The 21724-nt window shown below is 42.1% G+C and overlaps 1 protein-coding gene across 1 annotated transcript in view; it reads left to right on the top strand.

Moving 5' to 3' along the window:
• LOC122814383 (E3 ubiquitin-protein ligase TRIM39-like) overlaps window positions 1–21724 on the top strand; it is a 175290-nt gene that overhangs the window by 84344 nt on the left and 69222 nt on the right. Inside the window, exon 3 of the mRNA XM_044086967.1 lies at window positions 16930–17268. Coding sequence (XP_043942902.1) covers window positions 16930–17268 — 339 coding nt within the window. The remainder of the gene's footprint in view (window positions 1–16929; window positions 17269–21724) is intronic.

Below are 21724 nucleotides of genomic sequence, written 5' to 3'. Positions count from 1 at the left end.
AATCTTCTAGAAGATGAATTTCTCACTAAGTATGCATGCCAGAATGATACTGCCATGTAGTCTGATGCACTGAGCACGGTATTTTGATGACTGTACTTCAGTATATTTCACAGTTGTTCACAGCATATTGTGGCATTTATATACAAGAGTCGTTGCTTGTGCAAGTCAAACCAACAAAGGCACGTCACCAAATGGAAATCAGGCATATTATAGGTGACCGTCTGTATTGTACACCTGTAAGGAAAACAGTAGTTGATAATCAGATGGCAGAGTGGAATAGAGATTGCACAGATATGGATGTATAATTGTTTTGAGCTTATCTCTGGTGACCTGTCCATCCTTAGATATAACTGGTGACACAAGCACCATGTCAGTATTAATGTATATTTTCAGTTTAAAAAATGGTTTCCGTTGTGATACTTCTCCTGCCTCATCTGATACTATTGTTAAGAGTCCTGTGAATATGCTAAGCCATTGTCTCTGACTTAGGGTTCCCATACATATGCATCACACCTTCTTCGTCTTCTATTGCTGAGCAATCAATTGAAGTTACACTGAGGAGTCATGATGTCTCCATAATGAATTCATCTCCTCAGCATGATTCCTGTTAGTTCAGCTTGCCCCTTCCTGTACTGAAAGCCACACTCGTTGTTCAAGCTTCACAAGTCAGGCACTTGTAGATGTTAAGATACCTGAAAGGTGTCTTATCTACATAATTGCTCTGGCTTCTAACTGACGAGAATCTCTTTTAAGCTTTCTCTTTAGGCAGTGTTTTGCCATGGGTTGTTTGTACATTTGCTGGCTTGCCTGTACATTGCTGTTACAGCTCAGCTATTTAAAATCCAAACTTTGACCTTTGAACCATTTTCTTTTTATGAAGCTATAGCCCATCCCTGTGGTACATATGAGTCGATGTTTGTGTATAATCCTACTAAGTGTTGTCATCACATTTGCTTTAATGATGTTGCTCTGCAAAATGACCTTTCATGCTTGATCCTGCTGTAAAAACTAAATTCATGATAATTGAAATGTAACAGTTACTGTTACACAAAAAATGTCTGTGGTAAAAAAAAAACTGGTTTACCTAGCTTCTTGAGGAAATGTGTGAAATTTTGGATATGAGTGAATAGAAAAGCTTGTTGTGGCAGCCTGCAATGGAAAACAATATTGAGAGTGAGCTAGAACAGTATGTACACTGTTTGGAACAGTGAGGGTAGGCACTACATTGCATGAAGGAAAGAATATATTAAGTTGCACCAAAAACAACATAACACCAATTAACCCACACTGAAAGTAGCAGACTCCAAATCCGACTTCAGACCAGTGACAAGTGGAGCACCACAGGGTTCAGTCCTGGGTTCTTTCCTGTTTGGTATCTACTTCTCTGAAGTACAGGCTAACACAGGTCTTTGGCTAATGAAGTTTGCAGATGACTGCAAACTGGGAGCAATAATTGAAACTCACTGAGACAGATGCCTGGTGTCAAAGCCATGGCCTGAAGCTCAATGCCAAAAAGTGCATTGTCATCCCCTTTGATAAAAACTCTGTACCCATGAGCTACCACATAGGTGGTAGTCTACTTAACACCAAAAGTGTGATGAGACCTTGGGACACAGGTGGGCAGTAGTCTCTCTTTTGATAATCACATCGCCACAGTGGTCAGGAAATCCTTCTACATGGCACACCTCATCACAAAAGGTTTCTCATCCAGAAAAAAAGATCATTGTTCCCCTCTACTCATCACTCATTAGATCCATTATAGAGTACAGCACCCCTTTTGGTATGTAACTTACAAGACATCTACAACAACTGGAGAGGCCACCGAAATACCTCACAAAGAAGATTACTGGCCTCAAACAGATGCCCTACACAGACCGTCTAAAAAAACAACTTTACTCCGTCGCATACCACCTACTCGGAGGCGATCTCTGCCTAACATACAAAGCTATGTCAAACCCAGAGCTGTTGGACATGCTCCACTTAAAGAAATCCCAATCCCTCTGAGCTACACTCTGTAGGGACGTAAACTTTGACACCACAATAAACAGAACATGCTGGAGGGATAGATTCCTGTCCCAGAGACTTCCCATACTCTGGAACAGACTACCTGTCTATGTCAAACAGAGCTCCTCATTAGCACTCTTCAAAAAAAGTCTTGATTGGATGGGAAATAGGAAATTCAACCCAGAGATCACTTCTGTGGCTCTTCTCGACAGGGGCACAGGAAAATAATTTTCTTGGGTGGCGAAAGCCAGGGTACCTTTTTGGCTAGGCTTATATAGGCCCTAGGGCCAATAGCCTAGTACCTAACTATGAACCTGTGAACCTATATGTGTACACAAAAGCAGTAGTACCTACAAATATGAGGAAACATCAGTGGCATGCCTAAGGGATGACAAGGCAGAAGACTGCAATTCTCTGTAATGCAGACATGAATATTCTTTATAATTAGAGTATTAATTTGCAGACATAGCTAAAACTCTCAGTGGCTGAGATAAAGTGTAATCTGTGTATGTTATATGCATGTTTAGAGGAGTACTTGGACACCTTTGTATTAAGGATTGCTAAAAGAATTTTTGTAATATGATTTTCTGTAAAAGTGCTATTCAGATGATAGTAGTAAGGAGACAGATGAAGGAACACTTTTACTGCCAAACCAGGCAGACTGCAAACAAATCTCTTTGATGTATATTGTCATGCAAAGAACTTTGCAGGGTGGGAAATGTAATACTCTTGCTATCTGAGGGTTAGAATATGGGAGAAGTAACTTGAGAAGAAATTGAAGCAGATCAAAGTTGAATGTCTAAAAAAAAGTCTGTTATCTCAGCTATGAGCTGGTATTTCAGGAAGCTTTTTTCACAGAAATGTGTGACACATAAGCAGGTGATACATTTGTATGAGGCACTGTGTGACAGTTAATGATACTTTTACTGGGGCCTCTCAAAATTAGCTGCTTTTCTGTTCTTCTTTTCTAAAGAATGGAACTGTCATGTGACAGTCCAGCTATGGGCACTGTAATCTTAGAAACAGTGGACTCGCAGTGTGTTATGGAGTAGATTTTTCTTTAGAAGAAAAATTCTCATCAGGATGTCTGCCTCCAGTAGGGCATTCAGGGTTACAAACAGAATAAAACCTGTAGTGACTACTTCTATCTGGTACATACAGATTTACAAAGAACCAAATTTAAGGAAAAGTTAAACATCTTTTTTCATTTTTTCCTGTAGTTGTCCTTTAAATGGTAGCCCATTAAGGATCATCTCTTTTCTTGGCAATGTGTTCCTCCCTTTCAGGCTTCACATATCTAAATATGCATCCATCAGTCTGCAGTGATTCTTGTTATATGTTTGGAGAGTCATCTTTGTAACTGGTATGTTCTCCACTACCTCTCCTCCAGAAAGGAGAACATATTAGATGGTTGCCCCTCATTCTGAGCTTAGCATGCCTCTCAACTGTTCAGAATTTCACAGAGGGTCCAAAATTTATCCTTTTATTTTTGGTCTGTTTCCCATCAAATTTGCAGTTTTATGACAAATTATTGAGGAGTGAAGTCACTAAATGACAGACATTTGAAGTTCAGATTTCACATCCTTCAGAAAGTGCATGTTAATGCAAATCTTTGATCTGATGCTATCCATGTCATTATTGATCGCGGATGGGTTTTGGATCCAAGCTGGCAGTGCAAGTGACAGCTTCTGAGTTCAAGCTTCTCCTCTGCCAAGATTCCCTGCTACCCATAATCCTCAGATCTTCTTGCCGTGATTTCTGAGTGGGCATGCTGTCTGTGGCTCAAGCTTCAGTCAAAGTTAAGCAATACTTTTTTGTATATTTCTGGGATTTTTTTCTCTCCCTTTTCTACCTTTTGTCCTTTAGTAGCTAGTTTCCTCCCCTCCAGTAGCCGTTAGTCAGCCATTAGTGTTTTGTCTGGGTTCCCGCCTTGTTCCCTCAGTGGTGGTTCCTTCCTTCCTTGTTATCTTTCCCTCTCCTCCTTTGCTTTTGGGTGAGTGTGTGTATGTGCTGAAGGGTTTGTGTGCATGTGTCTTAGTATGTCTTACAAGCCCATCAGGTTCAGCCTTTGCTCCTCATGCAGTCAGAGGTTAGCTCCTGCTGACATGCACAAGAAGTGCTTCTACTGTCTAGGAGAGCCCCATTTAGAGGTTAAATGTGATATCTCTGTGGGATTCAACCCCAGGGCTCTCCTAGACTGTAGAAATAAGCTTTTACTTAAAGGGCTTGCTAAAGAGGGACCCTGGTCTCGGGTTCCCCCTCTAAAGCCCTCTCAGATCCCAAGAGGAAGCCCCCCCTTCCTCTCAGGATTCCCCTACTAAAAGGCTGAGGCTCTCATATCCCAGTTCTCTAGACATGAGTCCAGCCTCGGAGCCATCAGCTCTGGGGTCTTTGGCTCTGAAAACCTCCACCTCTCCTGTCAGATCAGAATCCTTGGAAACTCAGAGGTCATTGGATCAGATCAGGTCCAAAACCCCTAAGGATCTGACTGTTCCATCAGAGCCAGCTGTGGGGTCCTTACTGTCCTCAGCTCCATCCAGACTATCTGATCTGATGGCTTCTTCAGAGCCTATTCTTATTGATGACACCCCGGCTAGGAAGTCTGATCTGAGACCGTCCAGTAGGTCCTCCTCCGGAGGCCGCAGACCTTCAGCTCAGTCAGACCATTCTTCCATTTCCTCCAGAAGTTTACTCCCTTTTGACATGGATCAGATGATGAGGAGCTTCCTCCAAGCCCAAATTGAACTTGGCTTGTTACGTCCCCTAGCCAATTGGTGAGGGACTCTTCACCTTCATCAGTACTCCTCTCTCCTTATCCAGCTCATGCAAGTTTGGTGCCCTAGGGTCAAAGCATGCCCAGGGTGAGGCCGTCTGTGTAGGGTAGTGTTTCCATTCCCTCACTGCCTGGGTCCCTGGTGGGTTCAGCCCCATTGCCTTTAGAGCTGGTGATGGCTCAGCCCCCAGAGGTCTGTGGGACCACCGAGGTGGGGGATCTGGTCCAGAGTGTTCAGACCATTCCCTTTCCTTGGGTGCATCCTCTTTGGACAGCTCGGGGCCGATATCGTCCGGGAATGTCAGTGCTGTCGGGGTACCCCCTTCCACCCCAGTCAGCCTTGCCCAGCGGGGATGAAGGTGGGGTTTCCTGCAGCCCATCAGCCTTCCGAGCAATAGAGATGAGTCTCCGGATGGTCGGCAGCCTCAACCTCTGATCTGGCCCCCCCACCTTGTTCTACTTTGGGTGGCAAGTCCTCATCATCTGTTCAGGGTCAGCTCTCTCATGAGCGCCTTCAGAAGGGCATTACCCCCATTTGGATTACCCTCTTTTACTGAGTCCTCCCCCAGAGCCCACAGTGGAGGAGCCTTCTCCAAAGATGTCATGCAAAAGGAAGGCAGTTGGACTCCCCTCGAGTCATTCACCGAGGACACTGATTTTGAGGATGGGGATGGGTCCCCCAGACTTCCATCTGAGGAGGTGTTGTGTGGGGTCATCCTCGATATCCTGAAAGAGCAGGATGGTTAGTCTTCCCCCACCCTGTCCTCCGAGGAATCCATGTTCCTGAAGGCCTTTGGGATGGGTCCATCTTTCTCCTGGGTGCAGATGAGCTTGTCCAGCTTATTTCCAGCCAGACACAGTAGAATCAGTCCCTAAGGGAGCAGACATGTTTCTGAGTTCACCTAAGGGCAAAGCCTTTTGGAGCAAGGGTGTCTCAGTTGATGCCATCATAGTTGCCGCAGCCAACAAAAAGGAGCTCGTGGAACAGAGCTCTGTAGTTCATCCCCCGAATAGAGTCACAGGTGATCCACATGTATGACTCTGCTATGTTTGGACTGAGGACTACAAATTACATGGCACACTTCACATGGCTGCAGAGGGATTTGGTGTTGGAGCTGTCCTCTTCCCTTTCAGAGTTACTGACTCTGGAGAACTGTAAGTTAGTCTCTTCGAAGCTTTCTAATTTCACATCACTTGCTAATGCCTCGATGAGGTTGATCTGTAATGTGGCTGAGGCCACTTCTTAAGCAGTGGGCACAGGCATTAGCGTTAGGTGCCATGCCTGGCTTCACCTTTACGTGATTGCAGATAACTTCAAGGCATCCTTTACAATACCCCATTTGACAGTTCTACCTTGTTTAGTTTTTCAATGCCCCATTTGACAGTTCTACCTTGTTTGGTTTTTCTGTCTAGAATACCTTGACCCACAGTGAGCAAGAAGGAAAGACTTTGTCTGCAGTTGGGATCAAGTTTTTGACTCTCCAGCATTCCTTCTCCAAGACTCAGTGGGATAGTAAGAAACTGTGGTTCCGCAGGGCTCAAGCTTCCTTCCAAGATGCTCCTCAAGAATCCTCTTCTTCCACCCGGGAAAGGGGATTTGATAACAGACACTACCCTAGAGGCAGAGGAGGTCCACAAAATCAGGGCCCTGAGAAACCTTCTCAGAGAAGCCCCCACAGTGTTCCTGAAGTACTGTCCTGCCCTGTAGGCAGTTGGGAGCCATATCTCCTTGCACCCCCTGGCTTGGGCTGCCATTACCTCAGACCAGTGGGTGCTAAGCATTGTGTCTAGGGGATACTTCATATCCTTTGATCAGCCCCGTCCAGTTCAAAAGTCACTCCTGGATATTCTGCCCCAACCAAAGGGAGTTAGCTCTCGGAGAGGTTCAAGACCTTCTTCAAAAAAGAGCCACCCAGGAGGTTCCAACAGGACAATGAGGGTCCGGAACCTAATCCTGCTTCTTTTTAGTGCCTAAGAAAACTGGGGACCTGTGTCCCATTCTGGACCTCAGCACATTGAACTTTTCAGTCAAGAAGTCGAAGTTCTGGATGGTCACTGTTCAGTCCATTCTTCCGCTTCTGTGCAAGGATGACTGGATGTGCTCGGTGGATCTTAAGGATATGTACTAGGATATGTACTATCACATAAAAATCAACAGATGAACCAGGAGATACCTGTGCTTCTGGCTTGGAGCCAATCACTGTCAGTTCCAAGTCTTGCCCTTTGGTCTTACCTCATCATCCTGGGTGTTCACCAAATGTATGGTAGTGATAGCAGCCCTTATCCGGCTGCAGGGGTTTCACTACTTTCCATACCTGGACGATTGGTTCCACATGGCTCCCACAAGGCATCAACTCGCTTGAGCCACAAATTACACTCTCTGCCTCTTTCGAGACCTGGGCATCACAGTCAACCTTCCTAAATCTCATCTTGCTCTGTGCCAAAGATTGGAATTTATAGGGGTCCTTCTAGACACAGTGTTGGAGACTGTAGTTCTTTCCTCAAACAGGGTAGATGCAATTCAAGAACAAGTCCGCCTTCTTCTGGATTGGGAGAGTATTCCGGCCCATTTGATCCTACAAGCCCTCAGTTCCATGGTGGCAGAAATTAAGTTGGTTCCCTTCATCAGGTATAACATGCGAGTTCTTCAATGGAACCTTGTGGTGCAGTGGTCTGTTCTTTGTCATACTGTGTCCATACTGTGTCCATGACAGTCTGTGTATCTCAGGTCTGCCGGTGTCACTTAGCATGGTGGCCCTAGTCCAAAGACCTTTTGCTAGGTAGACCCTTTTGTCTTCCTCAGCCCCAGGCCAAAGTGACCACGGATGACTCCCTGTTGGGGTGGGGGGGCATTTTCAGGGAAGGACAGGCCAAGGCACATGGTCCCCATCACAGACCAAGTTGCACATCAGTGTTATAGAGATGAAAGCAGTCCTCCTCTCATTGCAAGCCTTCCATGATTATCTCCCTCTCTGTACTGTGGCAGTTCAGACAGACAACATGGCAGTAGTTTGGTACATCAACAAATTGGGGAACACAATCATATCCTCTCTGTAGAGAGGCCATGAGGGTGTGGGAATGGGTGATGTCCTCCAGGTACTTTCTTCTTGCAATGCATATTCCGAGCGATTCCAACGTGTTGGTGGACAGGCTCAGCAGATCTATCCTGAGCCCCAGCAAGTGGTTCCTGAACCAGTCAGTTGCGAGTCAGATTTTCGACCATTGGGGTCTCCATTGCTGCGATCTGTTTGCCTCTCAAATTAGTCACAAATGCAGCAAATACTTTGCCCTGATCCCCCCACAGGGGGGAGTCTCCCAGGGACACTATGGCCTTCTGTATATTTATCCTGCAGCTCCCCTCATTCCCAAAGTCTTATAGAAAGCTCATTGTCTGAAGACTCATCCTTATTGCCCTCTTCTGGCCACATCAGATATAGTTTCTCTCCTTTGGTCTCATCTGGAATATCCACCTTGGATATTAGATCCAGCCCAGGATCTCATTTCCCATCCCTGGGGGCTTTCTCTTCCCAACCTTCAGTCCCTTCAGCTAACAGCTTGGTACCTCCAGTTCCAGTGATCATCAGCCAGCTTAAACTGCCTTCTCCTGTGAAGGACATTATCTTAGCTTCCCAAAAGCCTTCTACTAAAATGGCTTAGTCCAGCAAATGGAAAAGATTGTCTTTGGGCTTGTCAGCAGGACATAGATCCATTTTCAGCTTTTATTCTTGACATTTTGCTGTTCCTTTCCTCTCTGTTTCAACAAGGGGCTAGCTTCTCAACTATTAAACTTAATTGGTGGCTATACAGAAATTAATGGCCTATGTTTTCTTCTAGGCTGTGCAAGGCCTTTCTTAAGGGAATTTTCTTGCTCAGGCCTCCTTTCAAAGATCCTTCTGCTCTTTGGGACCTTACCTTGGTGCTGCAATCTCCGATGCAACCTCCCTTTCAGCCTGCAGCTAAGTGTGATATTAAGTTTCTATCATGAAAGATGGCATTTTTGGTGGCTATTACCTTGGCCAGGAGGGTTTCTGAATTGCAGGCCCTTTGCATCAAAACCCCCACATGGATAGGGTATCTCTCAGAACCAGTCCTGCATTCATTCTTAAAGTAGCCTCAGAGGCTAATCCTAATCAGTCAATTCAACTACCCATGTTTTTTCCCAATTTTTTGAACAAAGGGGAGTACAAACTGTGTTGCCTGGATGTGCATAGGCAGCTGCATTTATATTTGAAAAGAACTGAGAATTTTCAAAAATCAGATTAACTTTTTGTGGCATTCTCTCAGGCCAGGAAAGTCCGGCCAATTCTAAGATTTCTGTTTCTTGTTGTATTGCTTGTTCATAGGTTCATAGGTTCATACTAGGCTATCTGCCCTAGGGCATTTATAAGCCTAGCCAGAATGTGTTTGGCTTTTCCACCCATTTTAAATTTATTTTGCTATGCCCTTTTTCGAGGTTAGTATACTGTGCCTCTGTCTAACAGTGACACAGAAGTGATACCCGGGGTAAACCTACAATCTCCCATCCACTCATCAAGATTCCTCTTGGAGAGTCAATGAGGGACTCTGCCTAACCTGGACTGGGATTTTATTCCAGAGTGAAGGGAGCCTCTGGGTTATGAATCTGTCCCTCCAGCATGTCCTATTTATTTCAGTGCTGAGGTTCAAGTCTCTCGAGTGCGTAGCTCGATGGGATTTGGATTTTCTGAGGTGCAGCATGTCCATTAATTCCAGGTTGGACATGGCTTTATATGTCAGGCACAGATCATCTCTGAACAGGCGGTATGCCACTGAGTATAGCTGGAGTTTCTTTAACCGGGCAGCATATGGCATCTGTTTGAGCCCTTTGATCCTCTTGGTGAGGTACTTTTGGGGTCTTTCCAGTTGCTGCAGGTGTCTGGTAAGGTACATCCCAAAAGGGGCATTGTACTCAATTATGGGCCTGATGAGGGATGAGTAAAGAGGCACAATGACCTCCCCTGATCTAGATGTGAATCCATTCATGATTAGGTGGGCTATATAAAATGTTTTTCTAACCACTTTGGCTACGTGGTTGTCAAATGAGAGATTGCTATCAACTTGGGTCCCCAGGTCCCTAATTACTTCTTCTGTACTTAATGGATTATCACCTATGTGGTAATTTGTGGGCACTTTGTTTTGCCAAAGGGGATGACTATACACTTTTTGGCATTTATCTTGAGGCCATGGCTCTGGCACCAGTTGTCTGTTTCTATGAGGCCCTTTTGGAGGATGCTTGTGTCGGCTGGAGAGTCGATTATGGCCCAGTTTGCAGTCATCTGCGAACTTGGTCAGCCACAGTCCTTCCATGTTGGCCTGTACCTCCGAGAAATATATACAGAACAAGAGAGGTCCCAGGACTGAGCCTTGTGGGACACCACTTGTAACTGGTTTGGAGTCTGACATGGCTCCAGCAATTCTAACCATGTGGGTTCTGTCCTTGAGCCAGTTTGCAATCCATCTAGTGACATAGGGGTTTATATTTAAGCTGGTGAGCTTATCTATAATGCCCGAGTGGGGTATTGTATCAAAGTCTTTTGCGAGGTCCAGGTAGGCTGTGTGGACTACCTTCCCCTCATCAATGGCCTTGGTGACTGTTTCAAAGAAATCAACCAGGTTTAAGAGGCATGATCTGCCCTTAACAAAGCCGAACTGGGTAGGATCCAGTGTCTGTAGGTCCCCAATATCTTTATTTATGAGGTCCATGATGATCCTTTCCATAGCTTTGCAGACCAAGCTAGCCAGGCTTATGGGGCGATAGTTTCCAGGATCCGTTGAGGCACCACCTTTATGGAGAGGGACCACTGTTGCTGTACTCCACTCTTTGGGCACATATCCTGTAGTAAGGCTGAGATTGAACAGTAGATTTATGTTTGGGTTTAGCTCTTCTTGGAGTTCATGTAGGATGCAGCCCGGACACCGTCTGGTCCCATTGATGCTGTGTTTTTTGCTTTGGAGAGGGCGGCTCTTACCTGAGCATCTGAGATGTCAGGGGGGCAGCACTCTGCTGGGATAGATATTTGCCCTTTTGGTGGGGGGGAAGAAGTTTGCGCTGAACCTGTCAGCTAGGATGTTGGCAATGTCTGTGGGTTCAGTGTATTTTTTGTCATTTTAGACTAATTCTGAGCATATCTGGGAATTACCACCCAGGTTCCTAACATATCTAAAGAAAGCCTTGTGATTATCCTTAGTGTCCTGTGCAATTTTTCTCTCGAAGCTGGCCTTAGACAATTTTATGAGTGCCCGTAGTTTTTTGTTAATACTGATCAGTGAGGCCTTCCCTTTTTGGGATTTTGCTCTATCATTTAGTAGCTTCCTCCTTCTATTGTATAGTTTGTTTATGGCTGGGGTCCACCAGACAGAACGTCTGCCTTTGGAGGATTGGGTCTTGGTTTTATTTGGGATTGCATGATCCATGCATTCCTGAAGGTGTTCATAGAATGCGTTTATAAAGGATTCTGCGGTCTGGGCCATATTTTCCACAGGCCCGGGGGCTTTGAAGGATTCCACCTCGGTTTTGAGGAGTGTGAAATTTGCTTTAGAGAAGTTTTTCACACTGGTTTTCTGGGCAAGGGGTGGGGTCGGTATGTGAATTTCCAGTGAGATTAGTTTATGGTCTGATCTTACCAGTGAGGGATACACTTCTGGTCTGGAGCATAGAGTCCCCATGTTGGTGATGATCAGGTCCAGTATGTTTTCTCCTCTTGTGGGAGTGGTAACATGTTGTTCCATAGTATTTGAGTTTATAAATTCCCAGGAACCTTTGGGCTAGGGTGTTGGAGCTAGAGTAATGCTCCCAGTCTATGTTTGGGTAGTTGAAGTCACCCAATGTAATGATGTTTGGAGAGACCTTCATATTTTCCATTGTTCTCTCCGAGTGGGGTTCCTGGGTTTGGGAGGGTGGTCTGTAGCAGGCTATAAACTGGAAGGCAGTTTTACCCACTGTTAGTTGCACATGGATAGTCTCTGATGCTTCGTGCTCTGCCACCAACCTGGAGGTGTGGGTATCTTTGATGAATATCGATACTCCCCCTCCTTTTGTGGTTCGGTCCAAGTTTTGGGGATGAAAAGCATGGTATGAGGTATAACCTGGTAGTGCTGGGGTGCTCTCGGGAGCCCTGAACCAGGTTTCTGTTACTGCACAGATATCGATGTTCTCCATGCTAAGGAGAGTTTCGAGTGCATGCATCTTGAGGTTTAGACTTCTGGCGTTGAGTAGCATTACTCTTAGTTTCTTATCCCTTGTGATACCTATGGAGGTGGGTTTGTCTTTTGAGCCTTGGCTAAAAAAGGCACTATGGGGTTAGCAAGAGCCTTTGCCAATATCCGAAAGCCCAGGGGTGACAGGTGCAAGCCGTCCCTAGCGAAGCATCGTGGCTTGTCGAGCATATCATCCCAAGCTGACAGGCATTGGATCCCCTTTGAATGACACCAGTACTTAAGCCAATTGTTGAAATTGATCATCTTGTCTTCATATTGTGGCATCATTCTTGGTGAGGGTAAGATGCTACTCAAGGTCAGGGTCATACCGGCCTGGGCTACATGCTCAGAGAGCTCCTTTATGTCTCTTTTCATGTAGTCCAGGGAGGTACGTCTCAAAGTCATTCACACCAGCATGGACAATGACTGAGTCTTATTTGTACTTGCCTTGGAGTGACCTGAGTGCTTGTGTTATGTGGCGGATCCTAGCACAACAGGCTGCTCACCGTGACCCTCTCCTTGTTCAGCCTGGTGAGCGGGACGTCAGTGTGCCTGACGATAGAGTCACCTATTACAAGTGTATCAGGTGTGTTGTTTAGTCTTAAGGGCTGTGACTGTTCGGCACACTGGCTTTGTGAGATATGTGTTGCACGTGTTTTGTTTTGGGGTAGCGGTTGCTTGGGTGTCTGCTTTGGAGGTCTCTGCTGCTTAGGCAGATCTTTATTTAGAGCCTCCAGTATGTTTTGTGTGATTATGTGTTTGGTTTGCTGTCCTGGTAGGTCTATGTGAGACTGGAATTGTAGTGAGTGTGGTTTCCTTCTCCTCCTGACTGGTTATGCCAGTACTGAGTTGAGAGAGCTTAGCCTCCAGTTTGGCTATATGGTTGCATCTCTCACATGTGTTGGAATTTGTTGGGAGGAGGAGTGGGTTGTCTGTGTACATGAGGCAGTTGTAACATTGCCTCAAGATTCCCAGATTCACCAGCTGGACCGGAGAAGAGATTGACAACTGACCTTTGGACATGCTAGAATAATATTGGGAATTCCTTAATAATTGAAAACAAGGGCCAGTGGGGAGTGAGGGTGTAGTGCCTTTATTTTTTATTGCTGACTTATATAATTGCTTTAGTGAGCAAGTGCCAAGTAACTTAAGTGCAATGTGTTACAGGTAACTTAAATGCAAAAACGACAAACAGTAACTTTCTTTCAAGTGAAACAAGGAAATAAGTACAGTAAGCAATGCAGATATCACTAGTGATCCACAGAAGCGCTGAGAAGCCACGTATTAGGTGGAATTAGTGTTCCAGGGAAATAACAAGCAAACAAACAACAAGCATATAAACAAAGCTAGATTCAGCAGGCCTGGATCTAGTCTGTGCTACAGCAAACAAGGTGTACCAATTTCAGTAAGATACAGTTCAAATATTCAGGCACTATAAACCTTTAACCAGAAATTCCCAGCTCAGAAGGGCAGAGTCCAGCCTCTTCTCCCACAAGAGTGCAGACCACGAACATTCTTAATGTAAAATAACTGGCCTGAAGCCCAAGTGCTTAAACCAGAACTAATACACTTTAAGAATAACAGACACTGGGCTCTCAATCAGCAGTTCCCAACTTAGAAGGATGACAGCTACCTGTCCTGCCACCACAGTGCATGCCACAAACCTTCTTAATGTAAAACAACTGGTCTGAAGCCCAAGTGCTTAATCCAAAATACTTAGAGTGATAGCTACACTTTAATCAAGTTACTACCAAGCAGTAATAAATACAATTTTTTATTTACATTTGTTAACCGGGATGGTCCGACTGGATACATGTCCTTTTTCAGCGGAGGCTGAATACTTTAGAGAATGCCTGGATTAGTGCTCAAGTTACACAAACAAAGTTAGATCCAGCAGGCCCGAATCCAGTCTATGCCACAGCAAACAAGGCACACCAACTTCAGTAAGAAGCAGATCAGATATGCATGCACTATAAGCCTTTAACCAGAAATTCCTAGCTCAGAAGGGCAGAGTCCAGCCTCTCCTCCCACAAGAGTGCAGACCACGAACCCTCTTAATGTAAAATAACTGGCCTGAAAGCCCAAGTGCTTAAACCTGAATTAATACACTTTTAGAATAGGACGCACTAAGCCCTCAATTAGCAGTTCCCAACCTAGAAGATGTGAGCTACCTGTTCTGCCACTACAGTGCAGACCACAAACCCTCTCAGTGCAAAACAACTGGTCCGAAGCCCAAGTGTTTAAACCAAAAGGCTTAGAATGAGTTACACCAAGCAGTAATAAATACAATTGAGTACTTTTAAGATGATGCAAAAGTAAAATAAAGTAGGTAGAAACACAAGTACAGTAAAAGCAGATGAATTTTTTTTTTTTCTGAACAAGTGCTGAGATGAAAGAAACAGATTTGAGTGCTGAAACTAGAAAACTGGCTAGTTATAAGAAAAAAAAACTAAGCTAGAAGGCTACCCTCCAACACAGAAGGGCTTGGGGGCTCAGAAGCCTACAAATAGTCTATACCACTTAACAGGAAAGGCAGGAAACAAGCTTAATTTTTTTATTTTTTCTGTTTCCCAGATGTTCTCTTTGTACACAGTAGGAGTGCCTGAAATCAGAATATGATCTCACTGCACTCAGTTGAGTGAGCAAATGAGATGGGCCCAGAAGGAGTATCCAAACACAAATTTACAAGAGGGGCGGGCAGTTTCAAGGCCACTAAGATTAACACCAAAACAAAAATAGGGAGGGTGGGTGGGAACTGAAGAGCAGAGTCAAAACTTCCAGTTCAGTTAATATTCCTGCAACACAGTTAAAATCAATTTAAATACTGTATTTTTTTGAAAAAGGTGCAGATAAAGGTACTTAAATTCTCTTATACGTCCAGTTAAATACAGCAAGTTCTTAGCCGGCCAAAGCTGAGGTTTTTAAGCAGAAAATATTTCACACTGTACCACTTAAATAGGCAAGGACAGGAAATCAAAGAATGTGGCTACCCCACACCTATAATTATTAGCAAATAACAAAATTTAGCAAACACTGACTAACTTCCAGTTCAGTTAATATTCCTGCAACACAGTCAAAATCAATTTAAATACTGTATTTTTTGAAAAAAAGTGCAGATAAAGGTACTTAAATTCTCTTATACGTCCAGTTAAATACAGCAACTTCTTAGCCGCCAAAGCTGAGGTTTTTAAGCAGAAAATATTTCACACTGTACCACTTAAATAGGCAAGGACAGGAAATCAAAGAATGTGGCTACCCCCACACCTGTAATTACTAGCAAATAACAAAATTCAGCAAACACTGACTAACTTCCAGTTCAGTTAATATTCCTGCAACACAGTCAAAATCAATTTAAATACTGTATTTTTTGGAAAGAAAAAAGTGCAGATAAAGGTACTTAAATTCTCTTATACGTCCAGTTGAATATAGCAAGTTCTTAGCCAGCCAAAGCTGAGGTTTTTAAGCAGAAAATATTTCACACTATACCCCTTAAATAGGCAAGGACAGGAAATCAAAGAATGTGGCTACCCCCACACCTGTAATTACTAGCAAATAACAAAATTCAGCAAACACTGACTAGCTTCCAGTTCAGTTAATATTCCTGCAACACAGTCAAAATCAATTTAAATACTGTATTTTTTTGAAAAAAAGTGCAGATAAAGGTACTTAAATTCTCTTATACGTCCAGTTGAATACAGCAAGTTCTTAGCCAGCCAAAGCTGAGGTTTTAAGCAGAAAATATTTCACACTGTACCACTTAAATAGGCAAGGACAGGAAATCAAAGAATGTGGTTACCCCCACACCTGTAATTACTAGCAAATAACAAAATTCAGCAAACACTGACTAGCTTCCAGTTCAGTTAATATTCCTGCAACACAGTCAAAATCAATTTAAATACTGTATTTTTTTGAAAAAAGTGCAGATAAAGGTACTTAAATTCTCTTATATGTCCAGTTGAATACAGCAAGTTCTTAGCCGGCCAAAGCTGAGGTTTTTAAAATTTATGAAACACTTGCATTGATCTTCCCAGGCCAGTTAAAGCCCATTTTACTAGGTCGGTGGCCACTTTTTTGGCCTTCTGGGCTCGGACTTCCTTGGATGACATTTGTGCAGCTGCTACTTGGTCAAATCCCCATATATTTGTAACACTTTACAAACTGGAGTTGGTGTCCAGGGGGTAGTGCTTCATTTGGTTCTTCTGTGCTCTGGCATGTCCTTCCTTGAGACCTGCCAGGGTTGTGGATAGCTGGGGACTCTGACCCATCCGTGATCAATAATGACACGGATAGCATCAGATAAAGTTATGTACTTATCATAACTTGGAATCTGTGCTATCCACTGTCCTTATTCATCACGTTCCCACCCTCCATCCCCCCTCCTTCTGGTAACTGGGGAATTTTGCAGTAATGGTGTTATTAGTATCTCTGTTCTTTCTTTTGGGCAGTTTCACTGCCCTTGTTTCTATCTAGCAAACTTGATTTGAGGATTATGGGTAGCAGGGGATCTTAGGCGGGGAGGAACTTGAGCTCAGAATCTGTTGCTTGCACTGCCGGCTCAGATTTGAGGTTGGATTCAAGATTGATCCGTAATGAAGAATGACACTGGATAGTACAGATTCCAAGTTATGGTAAGTAGATAACTCTTTTTTTTTTGTTTTGTTTTTCATAAGAGGAGTATTTAAAATCTGACCTTGATTTTGGGTCTTTGTCCCCTAATTATTTCTGGCTTTGTCCAGACTTCTTCCACTAGAAAGTTGAGAGGTATGAGTATAGTCCATCCCCAGATCACCAGTGTTGCAGATGGATGCCTTTACCATGTAGTGGATGGGCTGTCATTTGTTCATTTTATTTATTTAAGGGAAATGCATGAATACAAGTTAAGCTGCAGTGTAGTGCTATTTGTTTTGCTTATTTTGCTTTATTCTTATGTCTCCTAGGAAGATGTTTTTAGTGTGGAGAAATATATTAAACAACAATATGCAGACCTGCACCAGTTTCTCCTAGATAAGGAACAACAATTCATCCAGCAGCTGAAGAGTGATGAAGCAAATACTCTAAAACAGATGGAAGGAAATCTCGAGTGCATTAAAGAAGAGATCGTTACCTACCTTGTGACAGACTCCGATGGCAACTTGGAGGACAAGATTAAAGAAGAGGACAGCCTGAAAATAATGGAAGAAAATGTTAAATCTGTTGAAAATGATGCTGTGGCCATTAAGGGCATTAGTCACAGCAACATGGAGATCAGACAACCAGAACCTGTTGGCTTGCTAACAGTAAGCATACTTTTTATTTCTGCTTTTTGTTTTAGAAAGTGGAATAATGTGATATCTGAGATAAAGATGCATTATTTATTTTTTTTATTTATTTCTTGACTTTGTTGGCTAGTCAGAACCCATCCTCAATGGAGGTTTAAAGAGAGAACTTTCAGTAGTTGTGTCTTTCGGCTTTTCCCGGTTAGGGGTCGCCACAGCGGAACTCCAGTCCACTAATGATTGGCAGTAGATTTTTTCGTGCTGAGTTGCCAGCTCTGACGCACAGCCTTCAACGAAGATTAGTACAAAAACACAAAATAAAAAAAAGTTCCAAAAATAGATGGAAATCAGTGATGCTGTTCTACACTGGATTTTTTAGTCACTCTTTAGTGATGCAGTAATAACAACACTTTTCAATCAATAGTAAGTCATCATTGAGAAAAAATAAGTAGCTTTGTTGTCAGGCATGCAGACTGGAGAAATCTTGCTTGGAAAATGTTATGTTTCCCGGTATTGACAGTGCTGTTTGGAGGTGTGCAGACACTGTATTAGTACTGATTTGCTATAGTGTCATAGACTGTTGTAAGCTGAAATGCACCTACAATAAGGTTAAGGTTACCATGAACAGAGAGAGTATGAGCTGCACTTGAGTGGGTTACACTTGGGATGGTGGGGAGCACTTACAGTTAAAACGCCTCAGTGTGGTAAGATGTTTCCTTAAGAAGTTTACAAAAGAACTTCTATTTATCTTGTGCTGAAGCAGGAGATTGTTCCATGCCTTGAAGTGGTGATGAAGAAATGTGAGTGATCATGGTGGTTCTTACAGTGATTGGGGTTGCAGAGAGGTTTCAAGTTCTGAGGAAGTGAGAAGATGGACATTTGTCAGATTTGTGCCGGATAGAATGGGATACTCTGGGGGCTGTGTAAAGGTTTTATTTTTTTTTCCAAATTCAAACCAGTTGTTAGTCACTAGAGATAAGCAGTGGTATGTTGTAAGGGACTGGTTAGATACAAAAGAGGAGCTCCATGGTGAGCCCCCTTAAGTTTACCAAAAGGGAGGAGTCTAGGTTAGTAGATTAATGAACACTGGAATATTGATAACAGTCCTGAGTCTAGATATTGGTGTTAGGAAGTTTTTGATACAATAAGGGCAGACAAATTTTGCATTTAATTTGCACATAGCTGTGTTAATGTGGTGTTCAAATGTGAGTTGAGGTGAAGATGAACACCTAGCAGTTTGAAGTTGGAGACAATTTTCTGTTGGGTATGATTATTATCTTAGTTTGTAGAGGCATGGTAGTGGGGATTGATGTTTGGTGGCCAGGATGGAAGAGTTGCAAATCCAGTTTTGAACTTAGGTGAATGCATCATGGTGTACATTTTTATTATTGTAGTGCTGTTGAATGTAAAAAAAGAGATGTTATCTGCATATTGTATGCCTTTAGCTGGATGACAGAATTTGAGTACGTCTGTGACAGATGTGATACACAGTAGCAGCTAAGGACAGAAACTTAGGGCACACCTAGTTATACAGGCCAGAAGAGTGAAATCTGGGTATTTAATCTGAATGCATTCAGTGAAGTAGCTTTTGTACTAGTTTAAGGTCAGGTAAATGTAGGTATAAGGAGGTTATATCTGTACATGTTGAGGACTTATTGTTAAGTCTGTAACGATGGCACATGATAAGCTGCTGTCATCAAGTTGTACTTTAACTTGATACAAGAAGATAAGAGATGCTGTTTTTAATACCATGACCAGGGCAAAAGCCATGCTGACAGACTGAGAAGTATTTCAGTAGTAAGGTGTTTTAGTATTTGATGCCATGCACATGTTTTAATAATTTTTGAATGGGCCTAAGGATGGTTGTAGGGTGATATTGATGAAGCTTAGTTGAGGGGCTTTCTTTATGCAGTGGATTTTTTTCCATTAAAATCTTATTATAATGTACATTTCCAAAGGAAAATGGAAAAAAAAGGGTGCCTAAAACAAGAAGTGTAACTCAGTGTAACTCAGATATACTTGTATAAAATTAAGGAAAGTAATAAAAGTCCCATTAGCAGTAAATATAGGTACACTGTCGATTCCATCACTTAAACATGGATAACTCAGGCAATGAATTAACTTCCCAGTTCTCTGGTATGAAACACTTCACCACTAAAGCTAAACAGTTTGCTTCTATGCAGCTTGAGGGAATATTTCTAATTCTGTCAAACAATGCACTGTGGGTAAAGTTGATACAGTAGGGGTAAGTTTGACATTTTTTTTGTGCAGTTGTGGTTATCCATTTTATATGCATCCTTACAAAAGCAAAAATTTCTGAGGGCAGGTATATCAATGTGCATTAAAGCAACATCACAACTTTAGGATCAAACAGAATATCACTTGGTAAAGTAATGAAGTATGTATAAAAACTTGTACCGAACTGATGCATTCCTAATAGAGTCATGAATATTACAAATGTTATTTAATGTTCTCTTCCACTTGGATTTTAAAGCAATCTGTCATTTTATTTTACCAGGATAAGTAGTATTAAAATGCATCTTGTGAGACAATTTGTATGCCCCAGATGTTTCTTTTTAGCTGGAATGTCTTACCTTCCATTACCCTTGTTATCAGTTGAAAAGACTTCCTCTGTTTTATGAGCCAAAGTAAGAATAAGCTCCCCTCTAGGAGTATTACGCCCACAGAGTTCAGCCAAAATTATTTGGGGAAGGTGTGGAATGATACATCTAAGTGTAGAGAAAAGGTGTTGTTGTATGTTTCCATTGAATGTTTACATATAGTTAATAAATGTCAAATTGACTTGATATATGAAAAGTAATAGTTAATTAAGGTACTTCTTGAACTATAAAGTAGTAACCAGTTAATCTGTGTCTGAAGTAACGTTTTTAATAACTTTATAAATTGGTTTAACTAGATATTGATAGATTTTCTCTATTTATGAAGGCTGTAGTTTTGTAGCTTTCAGGATCTAACATGGAAAAAACTTCCTTGGGAGAAGGGGGAATTGGACACTGCTCATGGAATCCTTTGGGTAGCTGCCTCCCCTTAGAAATTCACAAATAAATTAAATTTGATTAGACCATATATTGTGGAGGTGTTAAGTTTTGTAGTCAGAATATGATCAAGGGCAACATAATCATCTAAACTATATTAACTCTTCCCAGTAATGAACACATCTCCTAATACATGTTGTTTATTTTCATTTTTCTCAAGCAATGTATTAAAAGAATGTAATAAAATCTGATGGTATGTCGAAGAGTATATTATACATAAAAACTTAAGTATGAAATACTGGAATGGCTTTTCTGTTATTACAGGTTGCTTGTATATAGGCGAGGCATTGTAGTATTTCTGATTTGTCATAGATATTTGTATATCCAACTATGGTAAATGCATTAACAAAAAACTGTTCTTGTTTAATATCACACTCCTCAATTACTTTATCATCATCAATGCATGTGTCTGACTACCTGTACATATTTCTGTGACTGTATTTTATATAATAAAGAGTTAGCAGCAAAAGCAGTTGTTGCTGAAAGTAGGCATACTTAAAAAACACCTGTCATGATTTTAAACTTTTCTGAGACCGTGTTCTTTATTTTACACCACAAAAATGTTGGATTGTAGTAATTAAGGAGTGGGTCAAGGAGTAATGCTCCAAAAAACCTAGCATAGGAAGCTCCTCTGTAAGTGATAAAAGGCTTTATATGCATCAGGTTTAATTGCATCAATATTACTATAATTATTTAATCTGTGTTCTGTATAATGAATTTCAGCATGTAGAAATTTATTAGCATCATCTATTGATCTCACTAGGCCTAACCCAAATTGAACAAATGTTATCAATATATGTTATAGCTGTTAGACTGTTACAGCATTTTAGGTTGATAGTTTTGCAGAATGAGAATCTTGTATTTACCTGTTACAAGGTTAGCCAATGACCGGAGGCTAAAAATCAAGCTCTGTGCCTTCTATCTGCGGAGGTAATGACCTTAACATTATGTCAACACCCCCTTTCCTATTAAGAGTCTTCATTATTATTTGATAGACAGTCAGTGTTCAGTATTGATACAGAATGGGAATATACTGGTTTCATTCAATTATTATCATTTGTGCAGGCCAATATTACCTTATCCAAATCCATTATTTCTAGCATTTTCTCTGTGCAGTAGTTAAATATAACATTAACTGATACAAGTAAGGAACACTTTTGTTAATAAATGGTAAATAGAGTTTAGCAATAAAGCTGCCTGGGCCTGTGTTTGTTCTTCTCTAACAATGTAATAGTCTCTTTGCTGTCTTGGAGGGGATAGAGAGATTGAGGCCCACAGATATCCTGTAGCCACTTACACACATCATGAATATCTTGAGACCATTTCTTATTCTGCATTTATTTAAAATCTATCACTGTGTTATGGATAGCCTTTTGATCCTTTCCTAATACACCTTGTGAATTATATCATTTCAGAGTCAC

The sequence above is a fragment of the Protopterus annectens genome, chromosome 10.part0, assembly GCF_019279795.1.
Source record: "Protopterus annectens isolate FY-2018-M chromosome 10.part0, PAN1.0, whole genome shotgun sequence".
Classification (NCBI taxonomy): Eukaryota; Metazoa; Chordata; order Ceratodontiformes; family Protopteridae; genus Protopterus; species Protopterus annectens.
This window is presented reverse-complemented; position numbering and strand designations above follow the sequence as displayed.